This window comes from Aplidium turbinatum, chromosome 15 (assembly GCF_918807975.1).
Source record: "Aplidium turbinatum chromosome 15, kaAplTurb1.1, whole genome shotgun sequence".
Taxonomy (NCBI): domain Eukaryota; kingdom Metazoa; phylum Chordata; class Ascidiacea; order Aplousobranchia; family Polyclinidae; genus Aplidium; species Aplidium turbinatum.
In genome coordinates, this window is record NC_137486.1 from 883677 (window position 1) to 899325 (window position 15649).

The window sequence follows — 15649 nt, forward strand, 5'->3', positions numbered from 1 at the left end:
TAGACGTTTACCTGTTGGAATCACAGGTGGTCCATCCGCCAAGTCACTTTAAAATTAATATGCTGAGAGAGGGTGAAGTAAAAACTCTTAAAGTGTCCCTGACAGGTTGGATCCAAGTGTAGTGACTTTTTTAAGCATTTGCGAGCACAGGATTATGCTTAGCGAACTTTTTAAACTTAATCTCGAAGCTCGACTGGTTAGGGCGAAATATATATCATACGACTGCTTCGCAGCGCCACAACGGGTGAAACTTCATATTTCACTGCTCTGGGACGACTTTGGTGGTACTGGTGTTACGTCATACTGGGTGAGCATCATTAGCGACAGATGAAACAAATGTTTCCTAGATGTAATTGGTGGATCACAGAAAGTGATACTGAAAAAATATGTTACCAACCACATCCACAGCTGTACATTCACTGCTAGTTTGACTTTTTGGCCAATCATATCTTCAAGTGTTATCTAAAGCATGACATCCCGTGGTTGCAAAAAAGAGTGAAAAACATATACATATATGGTAAAATGTCACATGGAGGTATATATTAGGTAGTATTCCAGTTTTAATCCGGTGATGTCCCCGTTACCGAGGGTGGCCGGATTCACCTCCAAATGCAGCAATCGCCTTCACACCCTGCCTCCACATCGATCTGTCTGACGCGTCCTCTCTTGTTAAGCCCACCTTGCTGCTTTCTTCCTCAACTTGCCTTTTCCACGTTTTCTTGGGTCTTCCTTGTTTTCTACGACCCTCCACTCGCAACTCATGCTCTTGTCATAACATCATCTTCATCCCTTCTCAAAACATGCCCATACCACCTTACTCCATTCGCTTTCGCCAACTTATCAACATTTTTATTCAACCCAAGCAAGTTCATAAGTTCTTCAGTATTCCTTTTGTCCATCAGCTTCACACCACACATTGCTCTCACCATCGCTCTCTCAGTTCTTCTTAAAATCGCCAATTCGTTTTCCCGTAAGCGCCATGTCTCACTTCCGTACAGCATTGCAGATCTCACACAACTACAGTAGTATAAATTCTTCCTCTCATTTTCAATGGAAATCTTCTACCACATAAAAACTCTCGACACTCTCTGAATTTCACCCAACCAAACCTTACTCTTGCGGTCACTGCCGCTCCATAACCACCACTTGCATTCAATCTATCTCCTAGATAGCAAAAGGCATTCACGGATTCAACTTCGTCATTCAGCTTTTCAACTGGACCAACCATTCCTTCTTCAACCTTCTTGCATCTTTCACATTCAAAACCATCTCCGGATCTGCATGTCACTCTCTTCATCTTTGCACATCTCCCATGCACCCACTTCCTGCATTTTGTACACTTTACAGAATTTGCCATCACTCTTCTTCCACATACACCACATGGGTCAATTTTGCTCATTGTGATTTCCCCTTACGTTCCACTTATTACGACCTTCGTTATTTTGATGTTCACATGCAATGCATACCTTTACATTGAAGTGACTCCTTTCACATCTCAAATTTCTCTCTCAGGTCTTCCATTGTGTCACTCAACAAAACCAAATCATCTGCGTATAGTATCTCCATCAATGAATCGTCTCGTACACATTCGGTAATCACATCAATTACGATGGCAAAAATTAGAGGAGAGAGGACAAAACCCTGGTGTTCACCCACCTTCACCAAAAACTCGTCTGAGAGGACAGATCCAACTCGAACTCTTGTCCTTGCACCGTCATACAGACTCATTGTTGCTTGCACAAGTGCCTCTGGTACATCTTTCTTTCTCATTGCCCATTCCATCACTCTTCTTGGAACTCTATCAAACGCCTTTTCCATGTCCACAAAGCACATGTACATTGTACAAGTTCTTTCCCTTGTCCCGATATTCCTCTTGCTACCTTCTCAAAATAAAAATAGCATTTGTCGTTCCCTTCCCAGGCATAAATCCACACTGCATTTCGTCCAGCTTTACTACAGATCTTATTCTATTCTCCAACACCCTTTCCTCTACCTTCATTGCATGCTCCAACAGTTTCATTCCCCTATATGACCCACAATCGAATACATCACCCTTCCCCTTGAAGATGGATATCACCACGCTCGTCTTTCATTCATTTGCCATTCCTTTTCCATCCAACACACGTTGGCTGATTTCCTGCATTGCTTTCAATCCTGTCTCTCCACTCGCGCGTATCATTTCCACAGTGACTTCTGATAGTCCAGGACTCCAGGAGCCTTCCCCGATTTCATTTTCTTCATTGCTTGCGTCACCTCCTCTCGAGTTACTCTCTTTAATGGACCTGCTACCACGTCGGCTTCCATATTTTGATCCCAATTGTTTTCCTCGTTCATTATCACCTCCATATGTTCTTTCTAAATTCTTCCACGATCTTTCTCACTGAAACCAAGTTTTCCATCCCTTTCTTTAATACATCATCCACCATCCACATCTTTCCCATCCCGCTTCAGAACCTTCATAAACTTATATACTTCGTTGGGACTGTTTTTTAATTTGGTCAAATCCTGCTCAGCTTCTTGCTTCATAACTTTTGCAACTACTCTCTTTGCCCGATTTTTCAATTGCTTGTACTTGAGCATAGTTTCTTCTGATCTATTTCTGCACCAATCCTTGTATGCGACTTTTTTCTCCCCAATTACTTCCCTCACCTCTTCATTCCACCACCACGTATCTCCTCGATCCATCCTGCCTTTTGTTTTCCCATAAACTTCATATTAGGGTGGAGTGAATTTTTTTTTGATTTTCAAAAAAGAGGGTGTCTAAAAAGCTGGCTTAGCACCTGGATGGTCATTTTATTTTTGTTTGGATGCGAAACGCCGAAACACACATAAAACAAAAACTGACAGTGTGCATCCAATGAGAGAGTGCGAAAGACCGTAGCCCTGAAGGCGTAGGAGGTCGTCGAGTCTGCACTCTCTCATTCAAATAGTTACACAAAAGAAAGTATTGCGTTGATAATATTGTTGCAAATTGACACAAAAAAGAAGAAGGAAGGAAGAACAGAAAAAACAAAACAAATACAGATACTACAAACAATAATAACAATTAACATAGTCAGGTAGTGGATGTCGTTTTTATAGCTCTTGATTATTGAAGAAGTGTATTTTGCACATTTTACTGAAATATTTGAAGCCTTTGTTCATGTTTTTTTTCATATTTTGAGGTAAATTGTCCCATACCTTGATTCCCATGCATTTTAAACTTTTTTGAAATAATTGGATATTTGCCAGTTTAGTATAAAGTGAATTGGAACTTGAACGTCGGGTGTTATACGAATGAATAGATGATACATGTGTAAAGAAAGTTTTGAAGTTTTCCGGTAGTTTATTATTATAAAATTTGTACATAAATTTGCTTATTTCTAGTTTATAAGTAGAATTAACAGTTAGTATTTTATTTTCTTGATAGAGTGGCAGTAATTTAGTTTTCATTTCAAATGCTCCTGTAACGATTTTAATTATCTTATTTTGTCTAACCTGAATTCTATTCAAGTATTTTGTGGGTGCGCATCCCCAGTTGATAATTCCATATTGTAGGTGCGAGTGTACAATGCTATAATAAATATTGATTAGAACTTTTCTAGTAGTGAATTTTCTAAGTTTGCTGAGTACGCCTGAAGAAGAGGATAGTTTTTTGGAGAGGCTATCAATGTGTTTATTCCAGTTGAGTTTGTTATCTATTGTGATTCCTAAGTAGCGCGTGTGGTCAACTTCTTTAATTATTGTATCATTTAATTTTATTTGCATATCGGAGAGTGTAGTCTTTTTATTGTTAAAGAGTATGTAGTTAGTTTTACTCAAGTTGAGTGTCAACTGATTGTTATCAAGCCAAGTGTAGAGTTTACATAATTCTTTATTCATTATCGGTTGGAGGTTGCTGGTAGTTTTTTGAGCCAAATAGAGAACTGTGTCATCAGCATAGAGTAGAGTTTTCAAATTAGTTGCATCGGGAAGATCGTTTATGTAAACTGAAAACAAAAAGGGGCCAAGTACACTGCCCTGAGGAACTCCAATAGTAATATTTGAGCGAGAAGAGTTGATTTCCCCGCCATGTACATATTGCTGCCTATTGGTTAGATAGGAATGAATAAGGTTTTTAACGTTTCCCCTTACGCCATAATGATTCAACTTGTCGATTAAGATTTCGTGATTAACTGTATCAAATGCTTTTTTGAGATCTATAAATACTGAGCACACAATGTGATTGTTGTTTAGTTCATTTATGATATCTTCATGGAAGTGAGTAATTGCTAAATTGGTTGAGTAGTTTTTGCGAAATCCAAATTGCAAAGGGGAGAAGAGTTTATATTTGTCCCAGAAATTAGCCAAGCGTTTGTGAATGATTGTCTCAAATATTTTGTTGAAAGGCGATAAAATCGATATCGGTCTGTAATTCTGAGGTTCCTGCTTGGAGCCTGATTTATAGATAGGTATGACTTTGGCTATTTTCAAAGCTTCAGGATAGTGTCCACTAATCATACAGTTATTAAAGACTCGGGTAAGATAAGGAGCTATTAAGAACTTGGAGCTCTTTATAATGGTCAAGGGAATGTCGTCGTATCCTGGGGACTTGTTATGCTTGAGGTCATCAATTATATTTATTACTTCGTTATTATCTGTTGGTTGCAGGCTGACGGAAGTAACAGGGCTAGACCGTCCATTTTTTAAAGTATTTCTGTAATTTGTGCTTATTTGTTTACCTTTGGCTAGTTTATGACCAATATTCACAAAATAGTTATTCATTTCCTCGCAGATTTCTTCTGGTTTTTCTGTAGTTGTGTGATTGTTAAGCGAGATTTTGGATGGTAATTCATTAGTTTTGTTTTGTTTACGTATTATCTTGTTGATAGTCTTCCAAGTATCTGAGGAACTTCTACCTAATTTGAATATTTCTTTGTAATAAGCCTTTTTCGCTTTGGTTTTTATGCGAGTTAGTTTGTTACGAAATTGCTTATATTCATTGTGTATTGTGGGATCCTTATTTTTGAGAAATTTTCGAAAAAGTTTATTTTGTTTTTTGATAAGCTTCAAGATACGATTAGAAATCCAAGGTTTACCTGATGAGGAATGTTGTTTACGTGTTTGTTTAACTTTAGGAAAATGTAGGTTTGTTAAGAAGATCATTTTAGCAATAAGCCATTCAATACTATTACTGCTTATTGCGGTTGAAGTTTGCAGGTTAGAGTCAAGATCAGCTAGATATTTTTCAAGCCTTTGTGCGGTGATTTTTCTAATCAATGGCCTCGACTGCTCTTTATGTGATGCCGTAAAGTTTGTTTTGACCATAATGGGCAAGTGATCCGATACGTCACTTGAAATTACAAAGGGTTTCATTTTATGGGCGTGTAAACAGTTGGTGTAAATGTGATCAATAATTGTGCTAGTAGTTGTAGTTATTCTAGTTGGTATGTTTATTAGTTGTAACGCACCCGCAGCGGTAACTTCATCAAAGTAAAATTTTAATTTATTGTTTTCTTTATACTTTCCAAAGTCGATGTTGAAATCACCTAGGATCAGATACTTCTGTTTAGGTTTGAATGATTTAATCAAATTAATAAAGCTTTCCTGAAAGGAGCCTATGTCGCTAGAAGGATGGCGGTAAATCGATCCGACGATAAGAAACTCATTGTTAGGCAACGAGATTTCAGCCCAGATGTCTTCGCAGTTTTTTAAATTAAGTCGGAGAGTGTCTAAGTTATTGAAAGTTAATTTATTTGATAAGTAGATACCAGCTCCTCCTGCTTTTGTGCTGGAATTCACGTTAATTAATTCGTACCCAGGAAGCCGAACGAGACTTTCAGTGTTGGTCGTTAGTCGTGTTTCAGTCAAACAGAGTATATCTATTGGTTTTAAAATGTCAGAAAGGAGTTGATCTAGTTTTTCTATGTTTTTATTTAGACTCACTATGTTAACATGACAAACAGTTAGATCTGACGTCGTGTTAGTAAGTAATTCTTTTATGACACTGGTGGTTGTGTGTTTTTCACATACATTTCGATAGTTACTACTAAAGTCTTCATCTATTAATTCCATAAGCATACCGTTGTGGTATTTCCAAAACAGTTAAAAACTGGTAAAAGTAATAAGTAAAGAAAAGACAAGAGGAATAACAAATACACCCACCATTACAGCTTTTTTAGATCGTCTTCTTTGTTAATTATAATTGAATCGAAACCATCACTCTTTCTCACATATATCCGTCCATTTGTAGTCCAAACATATCGGTATTCTTTGCTTTTTGCTTTTTGTTTGCAGAGCCAGAAAAGCCTCTTTCGTTGCTGTGTTAAATTTTCGTTGATATACAGTTCTCTCATTCCTTCTATTGGGAATACTTGGTCTCGAGCAGCTTTGCGATTTTTATAGATGCGGTTGCGCACGTTGCGATTGCTGAAGCGCACAATGACCGCAGGTGGTTTCGCATCATCCTTCTGTTGTAGTCGATGTGCTGCTATAATTTCATCTTCTTTTACTTCAACATCGAGTTTGCTGGCCAGTTGAACAACGATATTGCAAATGTCTTCATTTTTCTTCACTGGTATTCCGACAAACTCAAGATTTTGTCGTCTTTCATATTGTTCTAGATTATCTAATTTGATACATTCTTCGTTTGTTTTGGTTTCTAATTTCTTTGCACTAGTATTTAGTTTTTCAATTTCTGTTTCCTGTACCTTGTTTGATTTAACCACGGTCTCGTATTGTTTCTTCATCTCTTCATATTTGTTGCATATAAAGTTTTGGCTGTCTTTTAGCTGCTCAATTTCAGTTTTAAGTGGTAAAATCTCTTCTTCGTGCTTTTTTACTAGTCTTTCCATTGCTTTGTTTATCAATTCTTCAATTCTAGGCATGCATTTTTCAACCATTTTATCCAAACTGTCTTGATTAGAGCTGTCCGAATTGCCCTCTCTTACAGAAGTACCAGACTTTCTTGATTTTTCACTTGGCATTACGCCCGAAGCCAGAGAGCAGAGAGAAGAGAGAGAAAAAAAAAACACGTCCGTTCAGCAGAACGACAATTTCAGAATTCCTAAAAATACATTTCAAACAATTTTTGGTTAGTTGCACGCAAAACTCAGCCGGCTACCTCCCTATTTGGGGTCGAGGAGTGTCAAAATCCCAAAAATTGTCATAACTTTTGAACAACGCATGATAGAGAGATGATTTTCACCTTAAAAAATGGTAAACACCAAGTTTATATCCGTTGAAAGAGACATACTTGATGTAACTGCAATAGAAATAGAGTTATTTTTAAAAAACTGATTTTCTTGCATTTTTGGTTACTTACGCTTGGCCAAATGTTGGGATTTTGCATTAGTATTTGCTTTGTAGCCCAAATTACAGACACTGTTACTCAGATACTAGGGACGGTACAGTACGGGACGCGCAACTCCGTTGTTCCTACAACATTAGAAGGGTCAATTGCCAATTTGACATTTTTTTTACGCTTTACTGCTGGCTTGCTTTCAATTAAAAACCTTAAATTACTTTAAAACCAACTTCACTCTTCTTATATAACCCATAAAAAGTAAAATATTTTGTAAATTAAAAAAAACGTAACCCTTCTAGTGTTGCGGATAAGCCAAAAGCGGATGAAGCTTCGCATCCCTATGATCTACAATCCCAACTCAGATACTCCTACACAAATGGTATCAGCCTCTACTCCAATTATAAACTATCAAGTTAAGGCTTGTGTGGGAAAAATAGCTTATAGATAAGAACAAACACATCAAGCAAAATCAATGGAATTCTCACAATTCACATTAACTTACTCATTCTTTACATTAAACTTGTAGTTTTGCTGGATGTCACTCAGTACCATAACAGAATCTGTTGACTTAGACTGTTACTTCCCCGTTCTATAAATGTTTTGATTGTATGTTCTCAGATCTGCATTTTTTATGACAGCAGCTGTGTTTTTGATTCAAAGCACAATACGATTGCGGATAGACTGTTTTCTATTGATTTTTGCTTGATGTGTTTATTCTTATATATACGGTGTCACAATCAATGTGCAAGGCCTCGCGTCGGGCTGCTTTGCGTCTTGACAGAATGTGCTGTTTTCATTATGGAATTCTTGAGCGGTATGTTATTATCGGTCAATGACCAGTAGTAACCTCTAATTGTGAAGTCGTTGTTCTGCAACGTAATTCTAGATCATTCTGTATCTGGAACGTTCTGTTGTTTTCACAATTGCCAATATCGTTTGTCATGATGTCACAAGGTTGTTTACGAATGGACCTCTGATTACGAAATCTGTATTATGTAACAGTCCTCTACCCCTACGTGACATTCTTTAGATTTCTTTGAACTTGCTTGTTTATGCCGCTCAATGCTACGTGACCGACGATGAGTTCGTGTGATGCAACACTACGTCACCTTCTCGAAGTTACTGGACTGAACAACCAACTATATAAATAGTGGTGTAGTTTGTGTAATGGATTATTATTATTATGGTGATTATTATGAGTTGATTATGAGAGTTGTGCTATGAGTTGTGGATTGGTAGTTGATGCAGAAATTAGAGTTATTTGAGAAGCCGTTCGTTAAAGTTCTTCAAGAAGTCAGATTATCATTTCACTAGTAGAATTATTCGACATTTAATTGACTGCTTTTCGGTTTGACCCATTAAACTACGTCATTGAACCTTTCCAAGTCTTTTTCCTGGTAAGAGATAGAAAGAAATCGTGACATACGGAATGGCCCGTTTCGGTGAGTCCGATCCCTTAACGGGAGATTTTTTCAATTATTTTTTTAAATTATCGGGTACTGTAGCCTAATTATCATTGCCGTTTTAGGGTTGGGGATTAGAGGTTAGGAACACCGAATCGGACTCACCGAATAGTAGCAGACCCTTATATATATGCTATTTCAGCCCACACAAGCATTAACTTGATAGTCTATAGTTGGAGTAGAGTCTGATATCATTTGTGTAGGAGTATCTGAGTAACAGTGTCCATAATTTGGGCTACAAAGCAAATACTAATGCAAAATCCCAACATTTGACCAAGTGCAAACAACCAAAAATGCAAGAAAATTAGTTTTTTTTAAAATAACTCTATTTTTATTGCAGTTACATCTAACATGTCTCTTAGAACAGATAGAAACTTGGTGTTTGCCATTCTTTTACAGTAGTCGTACCATACCATACCAAGTCACCACAGAGAAAAAAACAGATCCTTCCCACCCAGAGTGACGTCACAGAGGTGTTGCCGTTTTTTTATTTTCGCAATTGAATGACTGCCAGATTCGCCGAAAGTGAACGAATGTTTTCAAGCGTGTAACTTAGTAACCTGTGGTTTCTAGCACTAGTTGCAACGTTTATCTGATGAAATTGAAAGTAAACGCAACAACAAACAGGATGGTTTATTGCTTCACTGACGTTTCGCGCACCATGACAATACGCATCGTCAGAGCGAATAACATACAAAATAAAATTTCACAAGGTTATACGCTGAAGAGCGATTGAAGGCAAGAAAAAATAAAACGTCCAATATTTAAAAAATTTTGCTAATGATGTGTGAGCGGTTACTTTCCACGTTAAATTACGTAAAAAATTCCAACAATAAACACAAAATTCGAAGCATTAACGACAGACAGAAAAAATGCAATTGAAGGCAAGAAAAATAGAACACAGTATTTTAAAGATTGGCTAATTATGTGTGGTTACTTTCGACGTTAAAATACGTAAAAAACTTTCAACAATAAACATACATTCGAAGCAGTAAAGACCACTAGAAATTCGAGACAAAATCAAATTATAATAACGTTGTTTAAGTAGGCTAGAAACGATAATTGTCCTGATGAACGCCCAGACTTTTCAGTATTTAGTAACCTGTTGATGTTTTTTACGATTTGCTGGTCAGGGAAGTTTGTTAGTGTCATCTTTTTGGTATCTTAGGTGAATTAAGCGAATTTATTTACCTGTCAGAGGCCCTTCAAGTACACACATTTCCATTGTATTTGGTGGTATATTCGAACCTTTTGCCATGTCTTATTGTCTACATAGCAAATTAAAATCGAAAAACAATTGCTATGCAGTTCTAATTCACAAAATGGACAGTATAACTTGTAATGTATAGTATGTATGAGTGCCTAAATTTGTATGTCGTGGGAGATATCTAAAACTTATTCAAACGTTTTCAATTTTTTACATTGTGTTTTGGTGATATATTGGCTACTTTTGCCATATCTCATCATCATTTTGTTCCTTCCTCGTATTGAGGGTTGGTCACAATGCTCTTGTTCTCGACCATGAGATGTGCGTACTGCACTTTCATAAGTTAATTTTGTCCATTTTGTGATGTTTGTTGTCCAAATCGTTTTGGTCGGCCTTTATTTCTTTTACCGTTTATCTTCCCTACTATTAATGATCTTTGTAACGAGTTTTGCCTTATTGTGTGTCCGAAATACTTCAATTTTCTTAGTTTGACTATTTGTAAGAGAATTTTGCTTTATCTAGCTAATCAAAATTGAAGAAAAAAATTTTTTTTTGCCATTTTTGATACATCCTGTGATAGTTCGGCTTAGTTTGTATCAGAAGAACAGATATTATTTGATTTAATCAAAAGGAAACATATTGAAATATTCTTTTTATTTTGCACATATTTTCAAGCAAGTGATGCAACTGCTTATAGAAAAAAATGACGTTTGTATTTGTGCTAAAACATGCAAAAATTGTTTATTGCAGCTGTTTAAAACTATAACTGTGACAATTTAATAAACTGTTATTCGATAAGGTCTCGTATCATGTGTCGTCACTGTTTTTGCACGACTGTCACAAGTTTCTGGTTCACAACACACCAAATCTAATTTAGTATGAATAACAGAATGAAAACAACTGACCATTAACTGGCGAAACATATAGCCGAACACTTGATAGCCATGGCAATCAGAAAATAAATTATCAACGCACGACTTCCACTGTTCTGAGAGCAGGCCAAGTAAACCTAGAAATTTCTAGAAAAAATGTAAAAAGTAAATGAATGTGTGACTGTGCAGTGTGCATAAACCATCTAAAATACGCTTATTATGTTTTGATTCGATGGACACCACATTGCACAATTTGTGGATAAACAACAAAAACAGGACAATTACTAAATATGCATCACTAAATTTAAAAATCTTGGTATCCCTTGCTGGGCCAAATTCTGTCTGGGAATTATCTGACCGGCGGTTCTCAAGTGTTACTAGACTTATAAGACTCATCGTGTGCCATCAACCTATCCTACAACAATATCTGACATAGGCAACTACAAAGTGTGAAGAAGCACGTTTGTTGTTTTGGCACATTTTACCATGTGAGGAGTTGACTCTCTGGGATGTGCGGCGTTTGAGCGCTTGAGCAACACGTGCGCTTGAGCAACACATTTCACCGACAGCTTTCCATTTAGGGTACTGGTTCCCAAAGTGGGCGGTTCCCAAACTTCATCATCGGTACTGCAACTGACAAGTTTCAATAATGGTTAGGGAGCGTTCATTACTGACGTCAACCACTTTTTGGCCATTCCTCTTGGGAGGTCTTCGTTTGTTCCTTTCAGAGGAGTTTCTCTTAAGCTTCAACATAAACCGTGACGCCACAAAGTAACTACCGGTACTTAAATGATATAGGTACCACTGTTCCAAACGGCTAAACTTTCGCTACCGTCGCCCACATGGTCTCGCCCAAGAGGATTTCGCCCAGTGTCACGTACCGTTTTATTATGTTATTTACCGTACCGTTCCAGTGATGTGACAATGCTTCTGGATAACAAATGAGACCGCCTTAACATACCGTATAGTCAAGATTTTCGCTAGTGATTTTCACCTCAAAAAGTAGGGGTCGACTGATACACAAGGGACAAAACTTTGTCTCCATTACAGTTCCTTTGCATGACATGTGCGTATCACTCACTATTGGTTTGCGTCAGCAATTGCCGAAATGATCAAGTAATATAATAAATTGTGTGAGAAAAAAAGTGCCGTGCAAACCTCTAACACCTGTTGATTACAGAAATCAGTCAGCAAATCAATCACTTTCTTCGTTGAATCAATGCCTGTAAACTAGGGGTTCCGGACCTGTTTACAATCTCGTACCACGTGGACGCTCTGTACTGCCAAGCGTACCACTTCTTGCAGAACAACAACTTTGATCGAGTCACATTTTATTCAGAAGAAAAATATCGGAGTACTAAAATAACACTAAAGCACCACGACTAAATTTAATGAGATGTTTGTTTACTGTCCACCAATTGGTCGATGTGCGGTGTAAATTTGCTAACAGCGCAACGAAAGTCATTTCCGGGAGCATCTAGTCGGTTTCGATTTGACTTGATGTTCATCATGACTGAAAACCCCTGCTCTCAATTCAGGCATTCTCACGTGGAACTGAAACTCAGTAGCTGTGGAACAGCATGGGAAGCTATCGTTGAATATTAAGAGGCTATACTGAGTCAGAAGTTTATTGGAGAACATTCCTTGTAACTGTTGTTGAACATTTTATTCCGATCTAATTTTAGCTTACAACTAGCATTATGCAACGTTATTTGCAGCTTAAGCTATAAAACAGTAGCAATCATTTGACATAATTAACGCCTACTGTCCTACAGCGTTGTACAGCTTTTCAAAGCAACTGTGTTCCTTGTTGACAATTGACATGACCTGTATTTTGAAGACCGTAATGATACGAAACAACAAGAATAGCTACGTAACAATAAGAATAGGCTTCGGGAATTTTTTTTTGTACAAAACCAGATAAACAAAATATATAGCAGTGAATCCAGGTTTTTGTAAAAAAACGGAAGCTACCCCCGTACCACCTGAAAAACCTCTAGTGGTACGCATACCACAGGTTGGGAACTCCTGCTGTAGACATAGCAAAATGTGCGATAAAGACTGCCGCCACATTTTTGTTACGGCACCAAGATACATGAAGTTAGTAGTAATATGTGAGAATTAAATCAAAAACTGATAAAAAAATGTTTAAATAATCTTGACAGCAGACATAAACATTACAGCTTTGCCATTTTCAACATTTATTCACAGGAGGCTATTTGATTTTTGGGCCGAAAACGTCACACAATTCAACAATGGTTAAGCAGGTTACTGTTAAACGTTGCTGTTTACTTGTGCAATGTGCATCTGATAACAAAAAATCTGTTCTTCAAAACCATAATTGATCTCACAGTGGAAGATTCATTAGTGAATTGTGCATATTATTTATCTGGTTTACTTTTATTGTGATAAATAGTAGTTAATACAATTTTGGTAAAGAGGTCACTTTCTTCAACCACAGACATATACAACCAAGCAACCACACGGCATTTAACATAATCGATTAAAATTGAACATAAACTATAAGCTACAAACGTTTTCGGCCATACACACGTTAGCCCTTATCAAGTAACAAAAAATAACTGCTTATCATATCTACAAAGAAAATGAATAACTGATCTAAACACTGAATTGAAAAACGAAATGCAAAATGAAACGGCAGAACATAGGAGAAAGGCACATCACATGGCGTTTAAATTACACCAGGCAAAGACGCATCATATGACGTATCAAGAAAAGACGTTGACTTTCTTATCTACTCAACGTCTTTTCTTGATACGTCATATGATGCGTCTTTGCCTGGTGTAATTTAAACGCCATGTGATGTGCCTTTCTCCTATGTTCTGCCGTTTCATTTTGCATTTCGTTTTTCAATTCAGTGTTTAGATCAGTTATTCATTTTCTTTGTAGATATGATAAGCAGTTATTTTTTGTTACTTGATAAGGGCTAACGTGTGTATGGCCGAAAACGTTTGTAGCTTATAGTTTATGTTCAATTTTAATCGATTATGTTAAATGTCGTGTGGTTGCTTGGTTGTATATGTCTGTGGTTAAATAGTAGTTGGCGTCTATTTATCGATATCCAACTGTGATGTTTCTGTTTTGTGCTTGTGGTTTATCGACTGTTAGTAACACAGTGTTGGTTGGGGCAGCTCGCTGTATGTCAATATCAATACTTAGATGAACCACCGAATGACAGTGCCAGGAATAAGCTAATCGACTTCTACAAAAGAGAATAAAAATATCACTGATTTTCAGCAAAAAAGTAAGGGTTGACCTGTACATGAGGTCAGCCTGTACTTGAGTATACACTAGTACAGTGGTTCCCAACTCGTTTTTAAGGCGACCCATTTTTAAAAAAAATTCAGTTTGGTAAGATCTTGTGACCCAAGAAAATTGTCGTAATATTTTAAAAGCCATATAAGATTGTGTTGCAAACAAACAGCACTACAAAAGCAGTAACTTTTCCCGAAAATAATATGTTTATCAAATCACTAATGAGATAGCTGTGCTGGCTTGCTGTCAACGAGTTTTTGAAATCGAGGCATTATTTTGCTTAGGCATAGCCGCATGTCGGCTTTAACTTCCAGCCGGTTTCGCTGTTCAGTTTTCAATACACACATGGCGCTAAATCCACTCTTACAAAACCAAGTTGTTGCAAATGGAATCTGTGTTTGAATCCCTAATTGTGAAACTGTGGGATACACTTTGTAGGCCTACATGGAAGCCCAAAAGTGGATGTTTGCAGAATCTTTGGGGTAGGCTATTTGTCTTTGAAGGACGCAAAAGAAATACGGTTTGCTACTTCTGTCGTTATGTCCATAAACTGTTCTGCGACATGGATGGAAAGTTGAGGCAGATCTTTTCCAACATATAGATCAATTATCCAATCATTTTGGTTATTAAGTGTTAGAGAATAGAGATTCTCCATAGTAGTGCACAAACTTTTCCAGGTGTCTAATTATTATCGTTTGCTTAATATCAACTTCATTGCCACAGATATATTGCGTTAGCTGAGGAAATATATCGTACTCATCTCTGGTGACATAACTTTTCCAGAATATGCGATTTTTGTGTTAAGCAGAAACTTTTGCGGCGCGATCAATCACATATATAAAATTAGAGAATTCAGAGAGTCAAATATATCGGCAAGGTAAGCAACTTTTGTCTTGAAATCTTCTTACAAAAACTTCTCGGCTAATCTCACAAGTTCTGTTGCCTCAGGAAGATAGCAATCTCCTCTCGCAAATTACAAACTTGCTTCAGGACACGACCTCGTGACAACTATCGCACTTCTGTGTGCTTGATAATAATCAGAATCCACAAAGACGAAAACAAATGCCGATTTAGTAGACTTGTTTTGATGAAGTTTACACACTTCACATCATTCAACACTTCGTGCAGTTCTTGAGACAGCTTTTTTGCAGCAAAGGCCTCTCTGTGGAGAAAGCAATAAATCCATACAGCACTTGGGGCTTTGTCTTTGATGCGTTTTACCACACCAGACTATGCGTGGTCCAACGTGTGGAAAACTTTGTCATAGTTTGTCCGACATAGCGTTCGTGACATATAGTGCACGTTACAATATATATCCCGTAACTTTGTCAAGTTAATTTATGTTTGAGACTGAAATTTTTTTTGGGTTTACATTTAATAATAATAATAACAATAATAAAAGCGAAAATTGCTAAAACTTCTTGCACTACGATCATGCTACAAAGCTTTCCGATGTCTCAACATGAAACGCTTCATGACTTGTGTTTATATTTTCCAGTTTTGTGATCGATCTCTTCACGTTTTAAATTTTTTTTTGTTTTTTTTTTCGCCCAAGATACAATATGCC

At 37.1% G+C, this 15649-nt stretch overlaps 1 protein-coding gene across 3 annotated transcripts in view; it reads right to left on the reverse strand.

Annotated features, from left to right (window-relative positions):
• The window catches only part of LOC145783879 (tetratricopeptide repeat protein 12-like), a 172641-nt gene that overhangs the window by 28913 nt on the left and 128079 nt on the right, over positions 1-15649 (reverse strand). For 2 of the 3 annotated variants that reach the window (XM_082595634.1, XM_082595636.1), the window contains one exon: positions 10840-10953. The exons of the other annotated variant lie outside the window; for it this stretch is intronic. In XM_082595634.1, coding sequence (XP_082451760.1) covers positions 10840-10953 — 114 coding nt within the window. The remainder of the gene's footprint in view (positions 1-10839; positions 10954-15649) is intronic. 3 annotated transcript variants of the gene reach the window in all.